The sequence below is a fragment of the Parasteatoda tepidariorum genome, chromosome 12 (genome assembly GCF_982258835.1).
Source record: "Parasteatoda tepidariorum strain Cologne lab strain chromosome 12, Ptep-v5.0, whole genome shotgun sequence".
NCBI classification, from domain to species: Eukaryota; Metazoa; Arthropoda; class Arachnida; order Araneae; family Theridiidae; genus Parasteatoda; species Parasteatoda tepidariorum.
The window spans coordinates 66,122,798-66,146,015 of record NC_141766.1 but is presented as its reverse complement, the minus strand read 5'-3'; the positions used below and the strand labels follow the sequence as shown (position 1 = coordinate 66,146,015).

The following is a 23,218-nucleotide window of genomic DNA, read 5'->3' as shown; positions in this document are numbered from 1 at the left end:
TTTTTTATAATTTTATCCTTAATAACTTCATATGCCGACCGGCCTGTGTAGAGGGCAGGGAGCTGTCCTTGCATCAGAAAGTTTCTGGGTTCGAATCCCAGGCAAAACAAATCTATTCACCAGCTGGTTCATGGATTTGTTTTTTGTGCATATACATAAGCTGAAAATGTATAAAATAAGCCGACTTGTTGTTTACTTCTAAATAAAAGTTAAAAATAACTGCTATAAGCGTTGGAAATGTTTATTAGGGAACCATATTTCTTTATTAAATAATTAAGTTATTTTGTTTTGATATGAAAAACGCATTAGGAAATAATAATGCAATATTTTATAAATGTACGCTATTTTCATAATTTGCTCAATATATTGTTATTAGAAATACTATATTTTGGTTTAAAAAAAACCATTTCTATTCATATGCATTTTACTTGAAATAATTTCATAAAGACCGAAAATTCCGAAAGATTACATAAATTGTTGGTTAAATCTAAATATAATCAGAAATCAGAAGTCATCACTTCTTATAAAAATTACTAAATCACGGAACCCCTTTATCTCTTCCACGGAACAATAGGGTTCCGCGGAATACCTTTTTGGAACAGCACTTCTAATATCTAAGTTTCGGTTTGTACCTTTTGTTAATTTGTACTTGTCAAATTAGCTGGAAAATGTCTTTTAAATTTTGTAGTGCTGCCATCTATCGGAAAGATGAATTAGTAGCGAGTAATATTAATCTTAATGATGTAATGTCAAACGGAACCAGTCGCAATCTTAACAATAAACAGCGTCATTGGAAAAAAAAAAAAAAACTATTTATAAAATTTCTGAAAGTAAGTTCTAATTTTTATATTTTCATATCTAAGATTTGGTTTCTGCCTTTAGTTCACTCGTGCTTTTTAATTTGTTAAACAATGTCTATTCAAAGTTAGTGATGCTGATATCCAACGTAAAGGTGTATAAGTCGAAAGAAAAATTAATTTTAAGGATATACTGACAAACGAAATCAGGCCAATATTAAATTTACCAGCATCATTGGAGTACTAAAAAACTGTTTAGAAAATTTCTGAAAGTATACTCAAGATCTCAAAACTTAAACTTGTAAATCTAAAAATAATTATAATTTGTGTTAAAAATTTTCATTAGGTAATTCTGTTCTAAGTATTTACGTGTTCGCTATCAGCAATTGTTGTTTAAAAAATGTCTAACTTACACAGGAATAATGGCACTGACATCGGTTATCAGGTATTTACCTCAACCAGACATAAAATTATTTACATTTATAAGTTTATTGAGATTTGATACAAAATGCATTTAAGTTTATACTAAAATTATTTATCTGCGCGTTTTTCGCTTTACATTTGGTTTAGTTATAAATATCTTGCAATACTTTCTATAGCTCTCTATAGTAATCAAAAATAACCTTCTGATTTCATTTACATTTTATTTTTATACAAACTGGAATTTACATCCTAAATAAGCCCAAATCCTTCATGTCAAATATTAATTATAAAAATTTAAATTGAAAATGCTTAATCCAAATAAAATAAAAAAAATAAAGTGTTTATAAAAACAAAAATAAAATAAAAAGGGAAAAATCTCCAGTATTTTCCATTCAGAACAATTTTCAGGCTTATTTAAAGGAGCTTAGATACCTTTAGGCTAATTCGAAAATACGTCATTTATGGCTCAGTTATCCTGATTTAATTCAGACCGTTTGCATTGAGGGTCGGCTTTCTGCGATAAACTGTGTAGTGCGTCTAGCATGACAAAAAATACAATTCCAATTCACTAGTATATAAGACATGCTAACTCGATTCTATGCTGGGGTACCTTTTCATAGATGAAGGTTGACATTGTCGATAACTACTCTCCCCACATTGGTGACACGGACGTGATATGCCTACCTTGACAGAAACGCCCACTTCGATCTGAACACGCCTACTTCGATGAATGATCCACATTGAACAGTTGACTTGCTACTTGTGACTGCGACATTGTCCTCCTCACGTTGTTGCTTCTCAGTCTCGATCACACACAATGTACAACGTACAACGTATACACTCGACTGATAGGAGAGATCACAACCGGGAACTTAATGCAGCTCTCACGATCAGCACTCAAAAAGTTAGGTACTCTTAATACAGCTCTCCCGGCTTCTCACAAAACAGTACTGAATAAACTAGTTGCATCCGTTCATCGAATTCTATCACCGATATAATTCAGGTGGGGGAGTACTGTAGTGCGTCTACCAGTTCAAAAAATACAATTCCAATTCACTAGTATATAAGACATATTGGGGTACCTTTTCATGGATGAAGATTTCAAGATTCTTTACATTGTCGATAACTTCTCTCCCCACAACTGTTTGAAATCAGGACAGGCTCTCTGCATTTAGACTAGAGTAAATTCAGGATGACTGATTAATTCTTCGTGTATTTTCTAATAAACCTAAAAGTATCTGGTCGGATTCCAATAAGTCTAAAAAATATCGGGCTAACTAGAACATACTGGATATATTTCTAATTAGTCTAACGCGCTTCCCTGCTACGAATTTCATGTCCGTGTATCCTTGAACTGTTGCATTTATTTATTTAAATTATATAAGTTTTATGACAATTTCATGTTTTTCATAATTATCGTCAAAAACTGCATTAAAATGGGCTCAAAAATATCTATTTTATCGTTATTTAATGATTTGTCGATATTTCCAAGTCAATGATAATTCCAAGTCTGATTCCAATGATAATTCCAAGATATTTCCAAGTTTCTCCGGGGCCGGGAGAGCCTTGTCGGTAGGGCGCTGGGCCCATGTGCGAGAGTTCGTGGGTTCGAACCCCACCGGCTAAGGACTCTCCGTGTAGTAAATGGTGACTGATGCACGTTAAATCTGTCGAGTCACAAAGTCCTCCATGTTCCCGTAACAAATCAATACCTCTGGGGGTACTGGAATGGAGATCGATCATTCACTGATTCAAGTCTAAATTACGATCAGTGGATGAATGTATGAATGGGCCCGCCCTATAAACGGGTGTGACGTATAGGTGTGGCTGAAGTCGAATTCTTGGGCATAGATGGCGCCACTGGAAAACCAGAACAATCACACCCCTCTGCTTAAACAGGCATACGTCAACAACAACACAATGCGTATTTCTATAACAGCACATTGTAATATGAATACACTCAGAATTTGCTTACTATTTTATTCTTTACTCTAGTACATTATCAAAATATAAGCAAACACACATTAATAAATAATAAGTAAAACAGTATTGGCAACTCTATTGACATACATTGATATTTTTATAATATTACAATTAGTATAACATGGAAGACTTGCAAAAACGATTTTTCACAAGAAATATTTAGCGTACAAAGAAGCATATTTCATACCATTTTTTTTTCTTCTTAAAAACGATAAACCAATAAAAAATAGTATTATACACAGTTAAAATGATGATTTGTTCAAAGGAATTTTATTTCATGATGAAAACGTTCCTTTTATTTAAATATCTGAATTACATATTCACATAAGAAGATTACAAACATTTTACACATGCAGGACTGATTCGAGAAAAATGCATACTTTTATTGTGTCTGAAATACACAAAAATGGTATATGTGAAGTATAAAAAAGTAACTTATGAAGCAGATATTTATATAAATAAAAATCAAGATCTGTAGTATACATTCGTTCCTCTCAAATTTATGTCCTGAGTTAACTAGGAGAAATTTTTTTAAAAAAAACACTTCAATTAGCCCAATGATAGCATTTATTGAAAATCATTAAAAGTGTCCCTATTATTATGGTGCAAAGTTGTTGAAATTAGTATTTTAACTCACATGATAGGGAAGGCTCTAGTCACAATAAATAAATTTTAGGGTAGATGTCGTAGGATATTTGGCTAATGCGTCTCCTTGTAAATGTCATTCTTTTTAATAAGTCCTTTTCATCACTAGGCTCTTTGCATGAAGCCTTTCCTATTATGGGTTCATTGCAAACGTTTTAAAAACATGCTAATTGGAATAAATATTTTCGAATTAGCCTAGATATAAATGGGCTCATTAGAGTGTACCTAAAAACTATCAGGCTGATTAGAAAATGCTGGAGATTTTTCCAAATAGCTTGGTGTATTATAAAATGACAGTATTGCAAAGACTCAGATTTTTCAAATAATCTAGGACCCATACATACTTTGCGGCGTAAAACGCGCATGTATTTAAGAAATTTGATTGACTTCAATATCATTATGGAAATATTATATATCATTACTCATTTTAGAAAATAGAGTCTATATATTTAAAGGAAATAAAGCTTTTAAAAATATCACTAAATTCTCGTTAACTTAGTGATTAAATTAGTATTTATCATATAAGTTTGAAGCGAGCAAATGGAGATAAAAATAACTGATGAATATTTTGGTAGATAAAAGTAAAATTCAAGGAAAAATAGCCAGTTCAAAATAGTCCATCACGCTTTGGTAAAACGACTTATGCGAGAAGATATTTTTGTTCAAAAATGGCCGTGATTGGGAAAAGGCATTTGGGGGTTTAAATTATATTTTGGTAAAAAGGGATGTTTTTTTTTTTTTTTTTTTTTTTTAGTAAAATATACGAGAATTTGCAATGTTCAGTCAGCCACGATGAAATTTGTTGAAAACACTATGATAGATAATGCAAATACAAGAAAAAAAAATTTCAATCGATTTTTTAAGGTGTCATGTCTAGTTCATCACAGCAGAAAAAGGGTAATTTCAGTGACAGTGAAATTTAAAAAAATCGCTAAAAAAAGCTTATACTTAAAAATCGTAAATAATCAAAATTATAGTTTTAATGGGCAGTAAATAATGGGTATTATGATTTTCATGAAAATTTAATAAATGATTTTAGAACTTTTTTAAGAATTTAACAGAGATTATAAATTTAATGAAAATTTGAGAATTTAATATTGAACTATATAACTTTAATAAGACTTTAATAATGAACATTATTATTTTGATGAGAATTTTGCAATGAATGTTATAACTTTAATATGAATTGAATAATTGAAATTAAAGTAAACAACAATAATGATGATGTTATAATGATGAATATTTTGTATTATTTACGTATCGAAAAAATTTTAGATCCTAGACTTAAAAGCTTTGATTACTTTTCAAAACAAGCAATTCTAAAAAAGATTATTTTTATTAAGGGGACTCTCAACTAATAAATATTAAATCATAAGCTGAAATTATTTTTTTTGTTAATAATTAGACACAAATTAGTTAAGAACCTACTATCAGGAGAATTTGGAGAGTATCCATGCTAAAAACTATTGTGCTTGAATAAAATAAGAAATGTTTAATATTTTTAATATGTTGACTAAGTTCTACTATTAAATTAGATAAGTTAAACTGATAATGCCATACAAATACTTTAAGTTGTTTTTAGTGTTTGGTTATCAATTCGATTCACAATGAAAAATAATTTTTTGATTTGAAAAAAAATTGAGGAATTTTGTTACAAATGAAAAATAGCGTGCCGTGCAAATGTTTTCGCTAATTTAGCGATCTTCAAATTTGTTGACTAATGTTACAAGGAGAAACATTAAAAACAGTTTAAATTTCAATACATTGTTCAATTTTATTTTCACGTTTTAGATGTTACACTATAAAACACTTTAGAATTTGAATAATATTTTAACTCTTGCATTTTATTTTCACCTACAAATTTTCTTTCTCCAAATGCAATCGATAAAACTATAGCAGACGAAACTACATTGTTAACAATACACATCTGGGCAATAAGCTATTCTAAGGAAACGGCGAAAGCTAAGTTTTAAAATATTCACAATGGAAGAACTGGATTTGTGAATTCATTTCTTTTTACAAAATCTACAATCCTATACAGTATAAACGTTTAATTTACATTTAGAAGGATTTACTAATCTAAGAAACAATTATATTTGATTTTTCCTTTGGCACACTTTGTTCTCAATCCACTTATAAATACATAAACGTAACAAAAATTTATATCATAACAATGTCAAATTGTATCACATAAAATATATTTACATGATTTTTATAACAAAGTAATTGATTTTGTTCATCTAGCACAGTTCTGAGAGACATAATGTAATTAAATTATTAAAACAAATGTAGTTTTTCTTGAGAATAAAAACAAATAAAGGTTCAATAAGGAATATTGCATTGAAAACAACACAATTTATCGAAACTTTACATAGTTCAGCTAAAACACTTATCTATAATCTTTGACTTATAATTCAAAACTGACAAACATGTAACGTTTAGCTAATGTACTTAAAATCTTACAACTTAAAAATAACTTAAACTTTAGGTCTTTTACCAAATGCCATGTGTACGTACTGTCCTCAATACATCATCACCGGTCTCAGCACCACTTGAATCACTAAAGTTACACAACCTTAACGACAAACATTTAACAACATTACCTCTAAAAATTTGACATCTATAAATTTGTGAAACTTGGGAAAGAAAAATTTTTGTTCTTTATTTTAAAGATCTGCTCCATATTTTTGAATGAGCGTGATAATGTCGTCCATATACTTCTCACACAAAGTTGGAATGCAATGAACAATTACTCGAAAGAAATTGACCCAATTTTTGGATTTTAATGGTTGGTAGCTTATAATCATAGTTCCTTCCTTCACAGCTCTTCCTTTAATAATTGGGGCAACCTGGAAAAAATATTTGAATTATAAAAAGATTTGACAGATGTTGAAAGATAAACTTTGACACATTAATATTTTATACTGTCACCAAAGTTGAACTCTCGATTCATGAGCTGTCATTATTTTATTTTGTCATTTAAATTGAACACTCGATTCATGAGTTACCAGTACTTTATTTTCTAACCTAAGTTGAATGTCTGATTTATCACCTAAGATAAACATCTGAACATTGCACGGAGAAAACGTATTTAGTAAAACTACCGCTCTGTATGATAATGACACTTCTGCTTAAAAATATATATAATTCTGGTTAATAAAACTAAAATATAAGGTATTTAAACCATTCGTTTGGTAATTTTTCCATTTGTATGGTAACGGTTTACCAAAATTTGGTTTTCAAAATTAAAGTTCTTATTACTCCACACTTAGTAAGAAATACAAAATTCCTAATACAAAATTCCCGTCCTAAAATTTTACTTACCTTTAGATTTTCGTTTGAAGTATACTAACTTGTTATATATGTAATGAAAAGTTTATATTACATATATGTATATATATATATATGTATGTATATACATATCAATGTATATCTCTATCTGAATGAATAATATATATATATATATATATATATATATATATATATATATACAGGGTGTTCCAAAATTATCTTTACTACTTCAAAAATTCATAACTTCGAACATAAACAAGATATTTTTATTCTGTCTTTTGCATGTATTACTGCAACTAATAAAGTTTTTTTTCAATAGACTGAAAAGTTATAAGTGAGGATGTGGACACCACAACAGAAAGCTCAATGCATCTCATGGTTCATAGAGACGAAATCAGATACACAGGTTCAACGGAACTTCAGGACAAATTTCCAAAGAGACCCACCATCCAGACCCTCCATCCGTGCATGGCACACAAGCTTCATGAGCACTGGATCAGTATTGCATAAAAGTAGAGCCGGACGACCCAGCACAAGTCCAGAAAATGTGGAGCGAATACGGTATATATAGATAGATAGATTTCCTAAATAAAAGTTAATTTTCTAAAATCATTAAAATTTTATAATTAAATATGGACCATATTAATTGTAAACTTCTTTAAATTATCTAGTATAATATTACCTTGTGCACATCTATTTTTGGGCCCATTCTTGGTAACTAACAAATCAAACGCGATTCAGTACTGCAGTATAAGAACTCGCTATTAAACAAAATCCCTATATTTACGCTTTTAACTCAATTAGCGCTTCTGTTTTCATATTTTGTAATCTGGCAATCTTATTATGAAAATATTTAAAATCATTTTTGAAAATTTTCCCGTTTACGTAAGTTCATTTGAATATGCTACTCGCTTTATAGATTTCGTTTTATGTTTTGTTCAGTTTTTTTCTTTACATTTTTTTTCCTGTTTTTTGCGTTATGTTTATTATTTAATGTGTTCTATTCTATTTTGTTTCAAAAAATTTTTGACTGTTCCTCACACCATTGTATTGATATATTTTGCTTTGAATATATTGATATAATATTAGAAAGCACTCCTTTTTGCGGATATAATCGTGTTAGCTGATGAAGAGATTATACCCTTTTTTCAAATTTTTTTTAAAAATAATTTTCTTCTTCTCTTTTTTCATTATTCTGTAATTTGTTCCATGTTATCTCAACATTTTGAAATTTTAATACTTTCATATACCTTTGCAATCTTTTCCCAGAAATCTGGTTCCTTTTCTTTACCTCGAAGACTAGGAGGCACATACCAAAAGCAGATATTCGTGCACTCAAACTACAAAAAATAAGTATAGATAAAATTTGCTAAACATATGAATAAACTAAAAATTTCAATAGAGGAAAAATATTTTTTGTTTGTGAAATGAGAAAAATTTTCATTTAGTTGTTAAAAAACGACTAAATGTAAATTTTTCACATTTTCTTTTCAAAGTTAAAAATGAAAGTATGCTTTACCTTATCAAGAACTGGAATGAAACCTTCAGTTTGCCTTACTTTCTTATCTAAGTATCTGTAAAAATAAATAAATAATACTAACAACATTGCATACCAAATCATATAAAGTTGAAATGAAACACTAACTTCTTTTTATCTTCTTTAAAAAAATGATTAAACTTGTATAATTTTTAATTATATTGTCTGATTTTTAAAGTTCCACTTTAAGAATTTTAACATTCATATGACTCGCTGAAAAACTCTTAAATGGCTTTTTAATCTGCAATTAAAATTTGATAATTTCATTGATGAGACATTTTCACAGAGATTCTGATTACTTAGCTATCTGTTACATAAAATTTAAGTTCTTATTTTCAAAATACTAGTATTATTTCTACGCTAAATGGTGCTATGAAAGTTTTAGAAATAATGAAAAATATAATCTAAAAAAAGATATATAGAAATTATTCTTTTTCTTGAGTCATTTACAAAGAAAATTTTTTTCATTCATTTAAATACTATTTTATAAGTTTCAAGGATGAGTTGTTAATATTATAATGCAGTTATTACAAAGAAATCAATGCTAAATAAAAATTAAATTACAGTGAAATTCCGATTTTTTGATTATGTGATAGGAAATCTTAGTGATAAATGTTGTCAAAACGAATATCACACGTATAAAAACATTTAAGAATTTTATGAGTGTGACTCCACGTTAATACCAATCGTTGCTGAAATTTATCTTCTAATCAGATAACAATTTTTATCGTTAATATGAGAGTTTGATTATTTCTTACATATTAATTTCAACTTTAACACTAAACATACCAACACTTAATCTATACCTATTTCTACCATAGCCGGTCAAATGACCGGACTTTGTTTCTTGATTGAATGCGTGAAATGTGGATGTTAGGAAGGAAATAAACTATAAAAACCTTATTATAATTAAACAAAATTGTATATTGCCAATTTTTATGTTTCACAAACACAAAGAATAAGAATTTTTAATTCATTGCTTCAACGCATTTTTTACATCTACAGGGTGTTTCCTTTGTACATTTTCAACAAGCATATTTCTTCTTATTATTATTATTTCCATAATACTTATAATTATTCTTATAATTATAAGAATATATAAGAAAGATAATTCTTATAATTATTCGTATAATTAATATTATTTCTTCTAAGAACTTGTGCTGTCTTGATTGTTTCAACATTTTTCTGGGCAAAAACTAACAGTTAGTTAGAAATGAAGTAAAGCTATCAAAATAAAATACTAACCAAATCATTTAGTTTTCGTCACTTTCTCTCACGCAAAAATACCAATCTAAAATTTTAGGTACCGTCATTCTTCATACTTTGTGCGAATTCGAATGCTTCTTTGTGTGCTTCTTCGTGTGCTTCTTTGTGTGCAAATTCGAATTTGACATTTTTCAAGTGCTGCTATTCAGTATTATGTTTATTTCACGTTAAAAATGCGTGGAATTTGAAGATAGAAGTCTCTTCTATTACTACAAACATTTTTCGAATTTTAAAACAATCTCAGAGTGTGTTTCGTTCATCTAGTGTCAACAACTTTCCGAGGACGTCGGATGTCGAAAAGTGTGCGTGGAAACTTTAGCTGTGAAATGCAACGACGTTGATAAAACAATTGTCGTAAGTGCAAATTTTTTATTTATATATTAATAAACAATTATATCATGTTAGCGTTATATAATATAGCGTTATAAAATATATTTTATAGGACATCAGGTGATTGTGACAGAAACTGAAGAGCAAGTTCTGTCATGTTCATTCAAGGATGTTATGTTCAAATTTAACAATATTATAAATGTTAATAAATATGTTATAATTATTATTTTTAAAATTTCATCCATTTCAATGTTTAAAAATGTATATGGTTTCCTTTTGTTTAAACTCAAATGTATTGAAATAAACATTCTTTTTAAGAAAAAATTCTTCAAAAAAAATGGTTTTTTAACGCTGAAAATTATTTTCAAACTAATATCTTACATATCTTGAAGTTTTTGTCTTTAAAAATGGCAACAATTTACTTTTTTAACAATTTTATATCAATATTTTACTAAAAACATGATTATTAAGCTGAATTCCTATCGCTGCGCAAAATAGCCCCACTTGGGGGCTACTTTGTGCAAGGTATGTTTTGACTTATTATTCGTAAATATTACATACAAATAATGCCAATATTGATCAAATTCACTCGTCTGAGTTCAGTTCTGAATATAATATCGATAAATTTTGCTGAAGTTTGAATTAGCATAGTTTTTTTGCATGTCAAAGTTCAAAAACTGCGAAATCCTGCGGTATATAATTGTTAGAAAAAGTCATGAAATCAAATGTGCAAAAACGATAAGATAATAAGCGCATTTTCGATGCAAATGTTCTTAAGCGGTTATTTGACCAGTTATGGTATGTTTAGAAATATTTTGGAATATTTATATAATTTAGCTTTTTTTTATTAGAATTATACAAATTTATAGAAAAAAATAATCAATAATTTTTGTTGTCATACTTACTTAGCCATAGTAAATGCTGTATCAACTTGCTTTTCTAAACCCAAACCACCCCTAGCTTTCCAAACAATCCACAACTTTAAGCAATCGACTTTTCGTGAGCATTGTATACTCTCATCTCCTAAATCGTAGTGTGTGTCGTAGTAAGCATCAGGTTGAAATAAGTATTCCGCGTGTAGTGCGTTACATTTGTAGAGGATACCCTTAATGCAAAAAAAAGTTATATGAGAAATAATTAAAACATTTAACTCATTACAGTACAGCAAAAGTATACATACCGGTTAATGTTAAAAAAGAAACTCTAAGTTTAAAAATAATAAGTTATTGAAAAAAATTGCAGATAATATGGAATAATATTTACATTCTTAAGAAGAAAAATATAGACATTTTGAGTATTGTGGATAATATTTATCGGAGGAAATACTTGGAGGAAATACTCGGAGAAAATAAAATTATATATCATAATCTATAATGCATTGCAATGAAAAGTGCTACTACTCCTACAATTTTTTTAAGCTTTTAAAGCAAAAAACATAACATGAAACGTTTCAGATTATTTATCCTTCGTAAAGTTTTTTTTAATTCTTTTAAAAATGATTCATTTATATAATTGAATAAATATATGTATGTGGCGTGGTAACCACAATCTTCTTGTTATTTTGAAATCCTTGTAAGAGCACGAATTTTTTACGCAACATTTTTTATGTAAGACAATGTGATGATTAATATGGATGGATGATAATTTTTTTTAGAAAACTTGTGAAGTTAATTAAAAACTCATGTTAAACTAATTATATTTATTTTATGATATTTATGATATTATGATATTGAGGATATTAGGATATGAATTATGACCTTTCGAAATTCTTTAAAATTGTATGAAGAAGAAATTGTGTTTACTGAAAACATCATTGAAGAAAAATGAAAAGTTTCGCAAAAACAATATTTTTCAGTAAAGTCGTCATGAATTCATTCAAGTTTTATTTTCTCCTTTTGAAGTATAAATAAGCCATAAAAAGGTATTTCCTTAATTTTAAAATTTTTTTTCAAAAAGATCGTTGCGTGATCATAGAAAACACCAGTGATTTGACTGATAAAATTTTTATTAAAGAGCGTATTGAAAAAACAGTCGTCATTCAGCTCCGAGATAGATCCATTATTAGGCGAATTATAAAAATAAATAAATCAAATGTAATTAAATAAAAAAAATTCTCAAATTTAAAATTAAAAGATGTTGCAAGTTTGAAAATTTTTTTAAATTTACTTGGAAGTTAGAGAAAGAATATCTATTTAAGGAATTTAATTTCCTGAACAAGTTTTTTTTTTGTAAAAAAAGATGATTCAGTGGATTTTTTTTTAGTGAAGAATTAAAGGATTAAATATAAAAGTAAGTTTTAAGCGAAATTACAAAGCTGTATAGCATGCAATACCTACAAACAAAGGAGTAACTGGCAATAATTATTTAATAATTTACCATTTTCAAACAAGCGTAAAAAACATTAATTGCTAAGGGGCATTAATTTTTATAAAAAGTAAAAATTTATTCATAAAAAAATAGAAAAATTAGATAATATATATATATAAAAATCGCATTTTACAGATCTGTGGAATAATTTTTCTCTTTTTTTTTCTTTCAGTCCATTTTACAACTCCTCGCATGTTCTCCAGGTTGCAGTTACTATAGAATATTTTTCGTTTTCTATAAAGCTTGAGCACTTGGCTGAAATAAAATAAGCAACTTACATGAAAGGTATTTCAAATACTTGTTAAATTTCTCTGTTGTTTCTGTATGCTTTCTGTTCAGGATTGATAAAAAATCCCGTGAAAACGTATGAATCCATGAAATAGGATTTCGTAAACTATATAATCGACTGTAATACGCATATCGTTATAAATTTAGGTATCATAATTTTGGGTGCTTATGAAGGAAAAAAAAGAGATAATAATACATTATGGCGTGTAAGAAATACTGTGCATTTTGTTTTTTTTTGTGAAGGAAAATTAAAGAAGATATTAGTACTTTATGGCGAGTAAGAAATACAGTGCACTGAATACTGTGGATTTTGTTTTTTTTATGAAGGAAAAATAACGAAGATATTAATACCTTATGGCGAGTAAGAAATACTGTGCACTGAAATGGTACACCACTCATCTTATGTAAATCGATGGTTATGGAATCTACCCTGAAATGTGACAAATTTGTGGATTAGTAAACAACTATACATTTTGTAAGTAAAATAGGTGCTTCAAGGTTACGCAATTTTCCAACTCTTCACACTTTTCCTCTCTTCGTTATCAAAGTTACGAAAAATCTTGCTTTTCTTCATGCCAGTACGTTTAAGTAAAAAATGGCATGCTTTAATTGTAACTAAATTCGTATTTTGTAATAATACGTACTTCTGACTAAACGGTAATTTTAAATATACATTTAAAATTTGAAGTCAATTAGTTAAGATTATGAGATCTGATGTTTTGAAAAATGTAGCTTCAAGAAAAACGGTTTTGTTGTTTTCTGAACGCATGCAGAGAACTGTGTGAATCTTTATAAAAACTCGCAATTTGTTTTTGAAACTTTGGATATATGATTTTAAGGTAATAAGGCACTTTTCAACTAATAATAAAAATAAACCATTTTACTAGATTCCTGTAGTACCTTACACCCGTAACAGTTTCTAAGTTTTCATATTGCCATAAAACAAATATTGCTATAAAAATTATATTGCCATAAAAATTATATTGCCTTAAAACAATTCGTATCATCACCATTTATTATATGATTAAAAACTTTGTTCGCTTCAAAAATATGCAAATTAGAAATAACAGTCGACTTGTTTCAAACGCTAAAAAATAGACACCCGTTTATTGACTTGCCAGACGTGAATGAGAAGAAACAAAAGTGATTTGAAAAATAAAACATGAAGTTGCCAACGAAAAATGGGAAAATAAAGATAAATTTCTTCTCTTTGCTGGGCGCCTATTTTAGATAAATTGAAATGTGTCGACTGTTATTTCCAATTTGTGTATTTTTGATGCGAAAGAAGCTTTTAATAAAGTTATATCTTACCGCTTCAGTTTCTTAGGATTATTTATTTAATACCATTGATTGTTTAAAAATGGATACAGGAGAGAGTGGAAACTAAACAGCATAGTATTTAGTACCACTTAATTCCTGCCACTTATTTTCGATGGCATTATCTTTAAAATTAAAAGGGATTTCAACAAGATCTGTTTCCGTGTCCTTATTTTTCATAAAATGCAGGAAAAATTTTAATTTCTTTTTTAATATACTAGCATATGGCGTGCAAGACTCTGATATTTTGAATTTATAAATAATTGTCAGGTTTTAAAATAAAAATAATTAAAGTATATCAAAGCTAGTAATTTGCAAGAATAATTTACCTCTCAATACCATCCATTAGTTTCTTATGAGTTCGAGAATATATAGTTGAACCTCCCCAAGCTCCCTAAAGGTATAAATGTAAAATTAACTATGTATATATATATAGCATAATAAATAAATACAAAAAGGACAAAAAGAAAAAAAACTAGGAAAATTAAGAAAAACTATAAGTTTTAATAAACAGTAAGTGCAAGTAAATAGAACTCATAATGTAGAGAAAACATGGAAAAAATAACAGAACAATGAAAAAAGGGAAAAAGAAAAATAATAATAATAGAAAAATCGGGATAATTATTTATTTTACGGATTTTTATAATTTTTTTTTTTTCGGATTTTTTTCCATCCGGATTCTTTTATTATTTTTATTATTATTTTCCTTTTTCTCTTTTTTTATTGTACTGTAATTTTCTCCATGCTTTTTCTACATTTTAAACTTTATATATATATATATATCAAATAAGTGATCTTTTTTTATTTACAAGTAATTTTTCTACTATAAAATCTTTCAAAATTATGTAAACAATGCAAAACTTCTTATAATGGTTGACTATATTGCACCAATAATTGATTTTAAATAAAAACAAACTTTTTCAAAGGTAAAACTTTTCACTTCAAACTGTTTCTTAGTATTGTTTCTAGACATCAACTATAGTAATTTCTGGAATAAGCTACTAAATTACAGTAGAATATACATAAACTTCTTATTGCCTATATGAAAATCAAAGTATTTTTTCCTAAAGCTTTCTTAACAAACACTCGACTGAAAAATTTTAAAATGTGGTCCATCTTCATCTTGCCTCAAGCCTTTTATGTATTTCTTATTCATTTGCATAAAAAATGTGCAAACATTTATTAAATTTTAAGCACACTGTATTCTCTGCCAAAAGGAAAATTGTCGTAGTAAGAAAAGGGAGCTCAATTAGAGAGATTTTGCCCTTCACGAAGCATAACGTAAGTTTGCATTAATTGGATCTCGCCGCGTAATTACAAACGAATATTTTTTGTCCTCAAAGGAGCTTGCGCTTGTGAAAGTACGGATTATTACGTGAAAGTGCAAACTGTCGAGAGTTTCATGACAATAACAAATAAAGTTCTACGATTATACATTTATGTCCTAAAATTAAATTTAAAACTACTATGTATTTAGCTAAAGATAATAAATTTGGTGAATTTAAAAGGAAGCTATACAGTCGTAGAAAACCCTCATGGCAAATTTACTTTCACCCGCATAAGTAATTTAAAGTATAGAAAAATAGAGTTCAGGTAAACCTAGAGCAAATTATAAAGTTCCATATGAGGAAAAAATGTTTTCAAAATATCAAAATGCAAGTTGACAGTTGCAAGATTTTTTCCAATCATTCCATAATTGGTTTAAATTTTGATCATTTGAAGAAAAAAAATATATATAATATATATATATATATATATATATATATATATATATATATATATATATATATATATATATATATATATATATATATATATATATATATATATATATATATATATATATAAGTTCATAACGAAGAATAAAACAAAGAAAAATAATAGACATATGAAAAAGGGGGGGAAATAATAAGTAAAAAATAACAAACAACAGTTTATTAAAAATAATAATAAATAATTAAAAAATTTAAAAAAAAAAAAAAAAAAAAAAAAAAATCATGAAATGTTAATTAAAAAACCGGAAAAAAAAGAAAAAAAAAGGGGATATAATCTTTTCTTCATCCCACACGATTATATCCGCTAAACAGAGTGCTTTCTGATATTGTATCAATAAAGCCAAAGCTAAATAAATTAATACAATAGTGTGAGGAGCACTCAAAATTTTTTTTTAAAGATAACAACAAATTAAATAGATCACAAAAAGTACAAATAAGTAAAAATAACATGTAAAAACAGATAATAAAATAAAATAAGAAGAAAAAACATTAAAAAGGGGAGACTATAAAGCGAGCAGCAAAATCAGTTCAACTTACATGGACGGATATTTTTCAAGAATGATTTAAAAATGTTTTCGCAGAAAGATTGCCAGATTACAAAATATGAAAACAAAAGATGAAAACAAAAGCGCAAATTGAGTGTAACAAGAGGGTTATAAAGTGTCGTTCTTACTGCACTGTTGAAGTGATTTGTTATTCTGAGTTTTGATTTGTTAGTTACCAAGGATGGGCCCGAAATGGATGTGCGCAAGGTAATATTATACTGGATAATTTTAAAAATTGATCATAAATAGTTTTAGAAGATAGATGTTTATTTAAGAAAAAGTATAAAATAGAAAAGAGAAACATAAATTGCCTGTTTTGCAGATAATTTTAGCCGCGGATTTGCACGATATGGATTAGTACATAGAAAAATTCTTTAAATTATCAAAGAAAAAATTCTTTCAATAGATAATTTTGACACGGATTTGCCCGAAATGGATTTGCACATGGAAAAATAAACAAAGAAAAACCCAAGTAGATAATTTTAGCCACGGATTTGCCCGAAATGGATTTGCACATGGAAAATTGTATAAATTAATAAAGAAATTTTTAGCAAACAATTTTATCCACGGATTTGCCCGTAATGGATTTGCACATGGAAAAACTGTATAGATTAACAAAGAAAATTATTTAGTAAAGGAATTTTTAGTAAATATATATATATATATATATATATATATATATGTGTGTGTGTGTGTAATACAAAAATTAAATACTTTTGTATTAATAAAAGCATTAAAACTTCATTCGTTTTCATAAAATATCTTTAGTAAAGGATAAGGGTAGAAATTCTATTTTGGGACTTCAAGGCTAAAAACATGCCAATGAATAATAATTAGATTTATACTTCAAAAGAGAAGTTATTTTAAGATCTTTCACTTCCATATAAGGAAAGATTAAACGATTTGCTATGAGTAATAAATAAATTGATGAGGCGTAAGAATACAGGAAAAGGCAATAATGACTGGCCGCTTTACAACTTGTAATCATCCTATAAAACGCAGGACCGAATGTTTTTGCGTGGCTTTTTGTTGTTTATCATGCTTAACTAAAATCCGTCAGCTTAGACGGGACATGGGTCTCCCCCCATCGCCAGCGGGAGGAGGCTAAAATGTGTATGCTTTCACCATCGCTTCTAAATAAAATATTATGCCGAAACTGGACTCGTTAATCATGCTGCACTCACTACTAATTTACTAAAAAATAACGGTGTGGTTACACCGATATTATAAGCCGCCAAGGATGTGGCTTCGCGATGGAAATAACCGTCGTTGAACAGCCGACCCAATTTTTTGGGGTTTACAACTACTAATGTCCGACGCTGTAGCCTTGTAATTTTGCGCCCAATCCAGAAGACAAGGGAACTCCTGGATCAAGTATTGGGAGAAATTTGCTTCCGTGGAGGACTTTTTGATGGAACTAACCCGCATTTGCATTAAATGGAGAGGAAGACCACAAGAAATCCCACGGTTAGCCAGATGGCAAGGGGACTCCATCCCATGATCCGTCTACCACTGAGGATATTTCACGTCAGCACTGTGATCGGTGCAAGTCGGATGCGCATTCGCTTCGACCAGCCATCGCTGGGATTCGAACCCGGTTCACCTGATTGGAAGGGGGCCATCACGGCTCATTCTAGGCTAATATGAATTCATTTCTCTCTAAATTTTAAATTACCTAAGGAGATGAAATAAAATTTTTATTGAAAAGTTTCTCCCGAGATATAGCGCCTTCTTAACAGAATCATGATTATAATACTTCAAAAAAATGTCCATCTGAATTTCTTCAGAGATAAAGCAGAAATAATTTTAAGACACTATATATAATTTGCAATTAATTTGCTTAAAACATTTCTTACATCCACGTGTAGCCATAAGTTATGACGTTTACACACATCAGATAACGGTTTTAAGGGATCAAAAGCTCCAAGTACTGTAGTTCCAGTTGTGGCACAAACGAAAAATGGAATTTTTCCCTGTAAAAAAAAATTTTAAATTTCAATTCTTTTTTAACAATTTATTTATGCGTGCATCCATTTTTAAAAAAAAACTTACTTCACTTTTAGTTTTCAATACAGCTTTTTCAAGTTCTTCAGGTATCATTCGACCTTGTGAATCAGTAGATATTTCAATAACATTATCTGTTCCCAACCCTAAGAATAAAGCTCCTTTCTTCACTGAGTAATGGGCCTAGTTGAAAAAGAAAAGAGAGATAATCAAATGTTTTATATCAAAAAAATACAGAATTCAAAAAAATGAATTAAATTTATTCCTTTAACTGAAAACATTGGGAAACAATTTTTATTTTTGTTTTCATTTTCTGTTGCATGAAATTTTTTAACGGGTCTAAAATATATTCAAATTGCTGAATTCATATCTGCAATTGATTTCTCGCTCAAAACTACAGTTTTTTTAACAGTGTTTTTAGTCTATTTTTTGTTGAAGTGTACAATTATAAAAGCGTTATTTATAACAGGAGGTCAAGTAAATGTAGTGACAAACTTTTAGGTGAGTGAGGACACATCATTAGGATTAATTGCACGGAAACCCATACCCAAAGATGTCGCTATACGTCGATAGGGACGCTTGCCTATTATGAACTGGTCCTTCATGCACTTTTGAACTGGTTGTAATAAGACCAATAGTAACCGACCTACCCCCGAAGGAGTTTGCGGATAAGGGTTTCACCCGTTTGCACGTGACTAAACACTACCAAACTACAGAAAAGTAAAAGTACTAAATTAAAAAGATTAAAACACATAGGAAAAATCCCAAAACCGAAAAAGTAAAATAAAATAAAACAGAATAAAGAATAAAAGTACTTAAAACATCAAAGTGGATAAAATCAACCGACAATAAAAGTGTCAAAAATACAGGTAAAAACATATAAAAGTAAGGTCAATTAAAACATCAAAGGGTAAAATATGAAAAATCACATTAAAAATAAAAAGACTAAAATAAGCCCAATAGAAAAAATAAAATAGTCGACTAAAAGTTCAAGTGTCTCCCTTTCAAGGCTAAGTGCCTCTAAGATTAAAATGTTCTAAGGTAAACCAAAGTTTCACTGAGGTGATAACACTCAAAGATGACACCAGGTAAGACAGAGGGTGCTGAGCTTGACCAAGAGCAAGATTTCATTTTGAATGTCCTATGTATAAGGAAGATGCCAGTTTAAGGAAACGGCAAGTGCCGGAGTAAAATACTAAAAGCAGAAATTTAAAACCAGAAAACCTAAAAGCCGAACGTTTAAAAATAAAACCAGATAAAATTAGTCAGGTGTGCTCGCAGGGGCAAGCAGATCATCGAGGGTATATTTAAGAATTTCGATGATTTTCTCCCTGCAGTCAATATCAGCATAAAGTTGATGTTGAGTGTATTGATCCCATTTTCTGCCACGGATCCTCTGGAATTTGGGACAAAATTTTATGAGGTGGTCAATGTCTTGTACTCTGCCACAAAATTTACAATTTGCTCGTTTATTGAAGAATTTCTGCTGATATATTCCGAAAACTCCGTGGCCAGTTAAGAATTGGTTTAAATAGAAGTTTGACTGCAGGCGAGTTAGTGTGGGATCTTTAAAGAAATTATATGTCTGCCTGCCCTTTGTTGATTCACTCCAATCAATTTTCCATTTATTCATTGTGACTTGCTTGATGTATCTAATAATGAATGTTCTTTCCACTGGGAGCATCGTTCCCACCCGGCTGAAGCCTGTGGCCTTTTTGGCATGCTGATCCGCCTCCTCGTTACCTTCAATTCCAATGTGTGCTTTGACCCAGTAAAGTTTAATACTTGGTGTTATATTTACTTTGATCTCTTCAATAATCTTATTTCGATTTCTTGGGTCATTTAGACTTTGTAACGAGGACAGCGAATCAGTATAAATTTTCGCATCTTTGTAATTTTTGTTTTTGATGTAAATAACAGCTTGTTTAATAGCCTCCAGCTCCGCCAGATAAATACTTGCTTCATCGTTTAATCTATTGGAGATTAGATCGATTGTAAGTCCATTTTGCTTCACGACGATTGCGTATCCTACTTTACTCTGCATTGGTTCGCTACCATTATCATCAATTTTTGATCCATCTGTGTAGATTTCGATGTTATTGTTATCCGGTTTTCCTTTGCTCCAGGGTACAGCGAGAGAAGTAGCTGGGTGCTTGAGGGGTGGCAGAGACTCCAGGTATTGGGCATGTGTTAAATTAGTGCTAACCAAATTTAGGTCGTCTAAATGCCATCCCCATTTTAATCTTTTATAATAAATTTCGTCAATTATTTTATAATGAATGGGTTTGATTCCCGAAAGTATTTGCAGGGCTTCGGTGCTAGTTGTATTATAGGCTCTAGTTATTGTTAGCAGCGGGATCCTTTGGATTGATGCTAGTTTTTCTCTCATCCTGACCCCCTTGTTGAACCATACACTGGCGGCATAAGTAATTATTCTCTCACTGGCCTGGAGGTAGATACGTTTCAGGACTCTGGGTTTTAAACCCCAGGTCCTTCTTACGTAGGCACTCATGTTGTGGTTAAAAACGGTGATACGCTCTTTTGTATCCTCCAGATGCGGAAGCCAGGTTAAACCGGGGTCCAAAGTGACACCTAGATATTTCACGGTTTTATAATTCTTAATGTTTCCATTTAATCCCATTTTGATGCAAGGGAGACGTGTGATCTTTCTGCCGCTCTTAGGGAAGGAAATCACTTTAGTTTTTTCATGGCTAAACTTGAGTTCATAATCCGTAGACCACGAAATCAACTTCTCCAAAATCTGTGTTCCAATAAGATCAAACTTGTAAAAGCTAGTGTGCTTAATTAAGAGCAGCAAATCATCTGCAAATGCCACAATTCTAAAATCTTGTTCGTTAAAATCACTAAAATTCGCATAAAATTCATGATTAAAAACGTCAAAGACAGTATTGATCAACAACAACCATAAAATGGGCCCCAGTGAGGATCCCTGAGGAACCCCCATATTAAAATCTTTTTGTATAAGTATGGAACTACCACCGTCCTCATAAGTAACAGTACGGTTATCTAAAAAGCCGAAAATCAATGACAATAAATTTTTGGGGACATTGAGCTGATTTAATAGTTTTTTCAAGCTATCCCATCTAGCTGTTCCGAAAGCATTCTTGATATCAAGGGTTATCCCAATTGTGTGTTTCCCCTCCGATTTAGCATCATTAATAAAATCGATAACAAACTTCAAAGCTTCCTCTGTTCCCTTGCCGACCCTAAAGCCAAATTGTTGATCGTGCAGTATATGTTGACTTTCAAGGTGATAGACAAGTCTTCTGGTTAGTAGTTTGTCGAGAACTTTCCCCCAGGTTGGTAGAAGTGAAATTGGCCTATATGCCTCGGGTTTCTTTAGATCGATCTTTGGCTTATTAATTAGGGTGACCCTCGCTGCTTTCCATATCTTAGGAAATACACCTAATCTCAAGCATCTATTTATTAAGTTTGTCATCCAGGTCTTGTTTGCATAGAATAGATCCTTTATCACCTCTGCTGGGATTCCATCTAATCCCGGTGATTTGCCCACACCCTGATCTCTTAAGACAGCCTCAATTTCAGCCTCAGTGAATTCAACATCGCTAATATCCGACTCCTCCATAGCAATATTCTCATTTATTGTTTCTCTGAAGTGGTGTTTAATAATATTTTCAATAGACTCTTTCAAATCCATTGCGCTTGTCCCATCTGGCTTTTCCGTGTTAATATTAATCTGCCTTCCCATATTTTTGCCCTTGGCCATTTTGTAGGGGTCTGAGAAGGCGTCCAGTGGAGTAATTCCATTTAATTTAAGTTTTAAGTCCTCTCTCTTTGCATTTCTAATTTCACGTTTATAATCCGCTCTAACTCTTCTGTATGCCATAATCCGTTCATCTCTCTCCGATTGGTTTGTGGCTGACTGATAATATCTTCTGTGAGCTCTAAGCTTCTTTCTAAGTATTTCCAGTTTGGTTGTCCACCAAGATGCTGGCCTCGACACCTGTCTCCTTAATTTAAACCTTGATCTTTTACAGGCTTCAACAATATCATTTGTCACATTTTGGACGAATCCATCCAATTCCTCAGTTTTTACTATTTCCTCTACTTTGAATTTTTTGGTTATCCTATAAAGCCAATATCTCAGATCAAGCCAGTTTAGCTGTTTATAATTGATTCTACGTGTTTTCTTATTATCCTCACTCCTCTCGATGTTCTTATCTTCAATGATCAGGTCAGCCATGATTAGCTGGTGATCCGACATTGTTTCACCCTCATAAACTCTATAATTATCAAGTTCAAAAGTGTTGGTTATGATAATATCAATCCAGCTCATGCCCAAAACAGAAGAATAAGTGGGTGGTGCGGCTGGATCGTTAATAACAGTTAGGTTAAACATACTTAAAAATTCGGTGATTTGATCACCCCTAGCATCACACCGGGGTCCCCATGCCGTTGATTTAGCGTTGACATCTGAGCAAATGAAGATTTTAAAGCTGGAATACTTAGTCAAGATTGACCTCAGAACATTGAGGTTTCCATCCATGCTCTCACTTGGCGACAAGTACATAGAAATAAAAACACAGTCCTGAGACCCAGCCCGAAAGGTCACAGCGCAGATATCACGGGTTATCAAAATTGAGGAATCATTTTTAACATGTTTGTCCA

At 30.2% G+C, this 23,218-nt stretch overlaps 1 protein-coding gene across 4 annotated transcripts in view; it reads right to left on the bottom strand.

Annotated features, from left to right (window-relative positions):
* Positions 1-5,464: 5,464 nt before the first annotated feature.
* The window catches only part of LOC107455526 (cysteine sulfinic acid decarboxylase), a 90,720-nt gene continuing 72,966 nt past the window's right edge, over positions 5,465-23,218 (bottom strand). For all 4 annotated transcript variants that reach the window (XM_016073119.4, XM_016073121.4, XM_016073118.4 and 1 more), the window contains exons 7-14: positions 18,617-18,751; positions 18,421-18,537; positions 14,574-14,638; positions 13,279-13,357; positions 11,178-11,377; positions 8,659-8,713; positions 8,390-8,479; positions 5,465-6,697 (exon numbers count right to left, since the gene is read on the bottom strand). In XM_016073119.4, the coding sequence (XP_015928605.1) occupies positions 6,515-6,697; positions 8,390-8,479; positions 8,659-8,713; positions 11,178-11,377; positions 13,279-13,357; positions 14,574-14,638; positions 18,421-18,537; positions 18,617-18,751 (924 nt within the window). In that variant the 3' untranslated portion in view covers positions 5,465-6,514. The remainder of the gene's footprint in view (positions 6,698-8,389; positions 8,480-8,658; positions 8,714-11,177; positions 11,378-13,278; positions 13,358-14,573; positions 14,639-18,420; positions 18,538-18,616; positions 18,752-23,218) is intronic.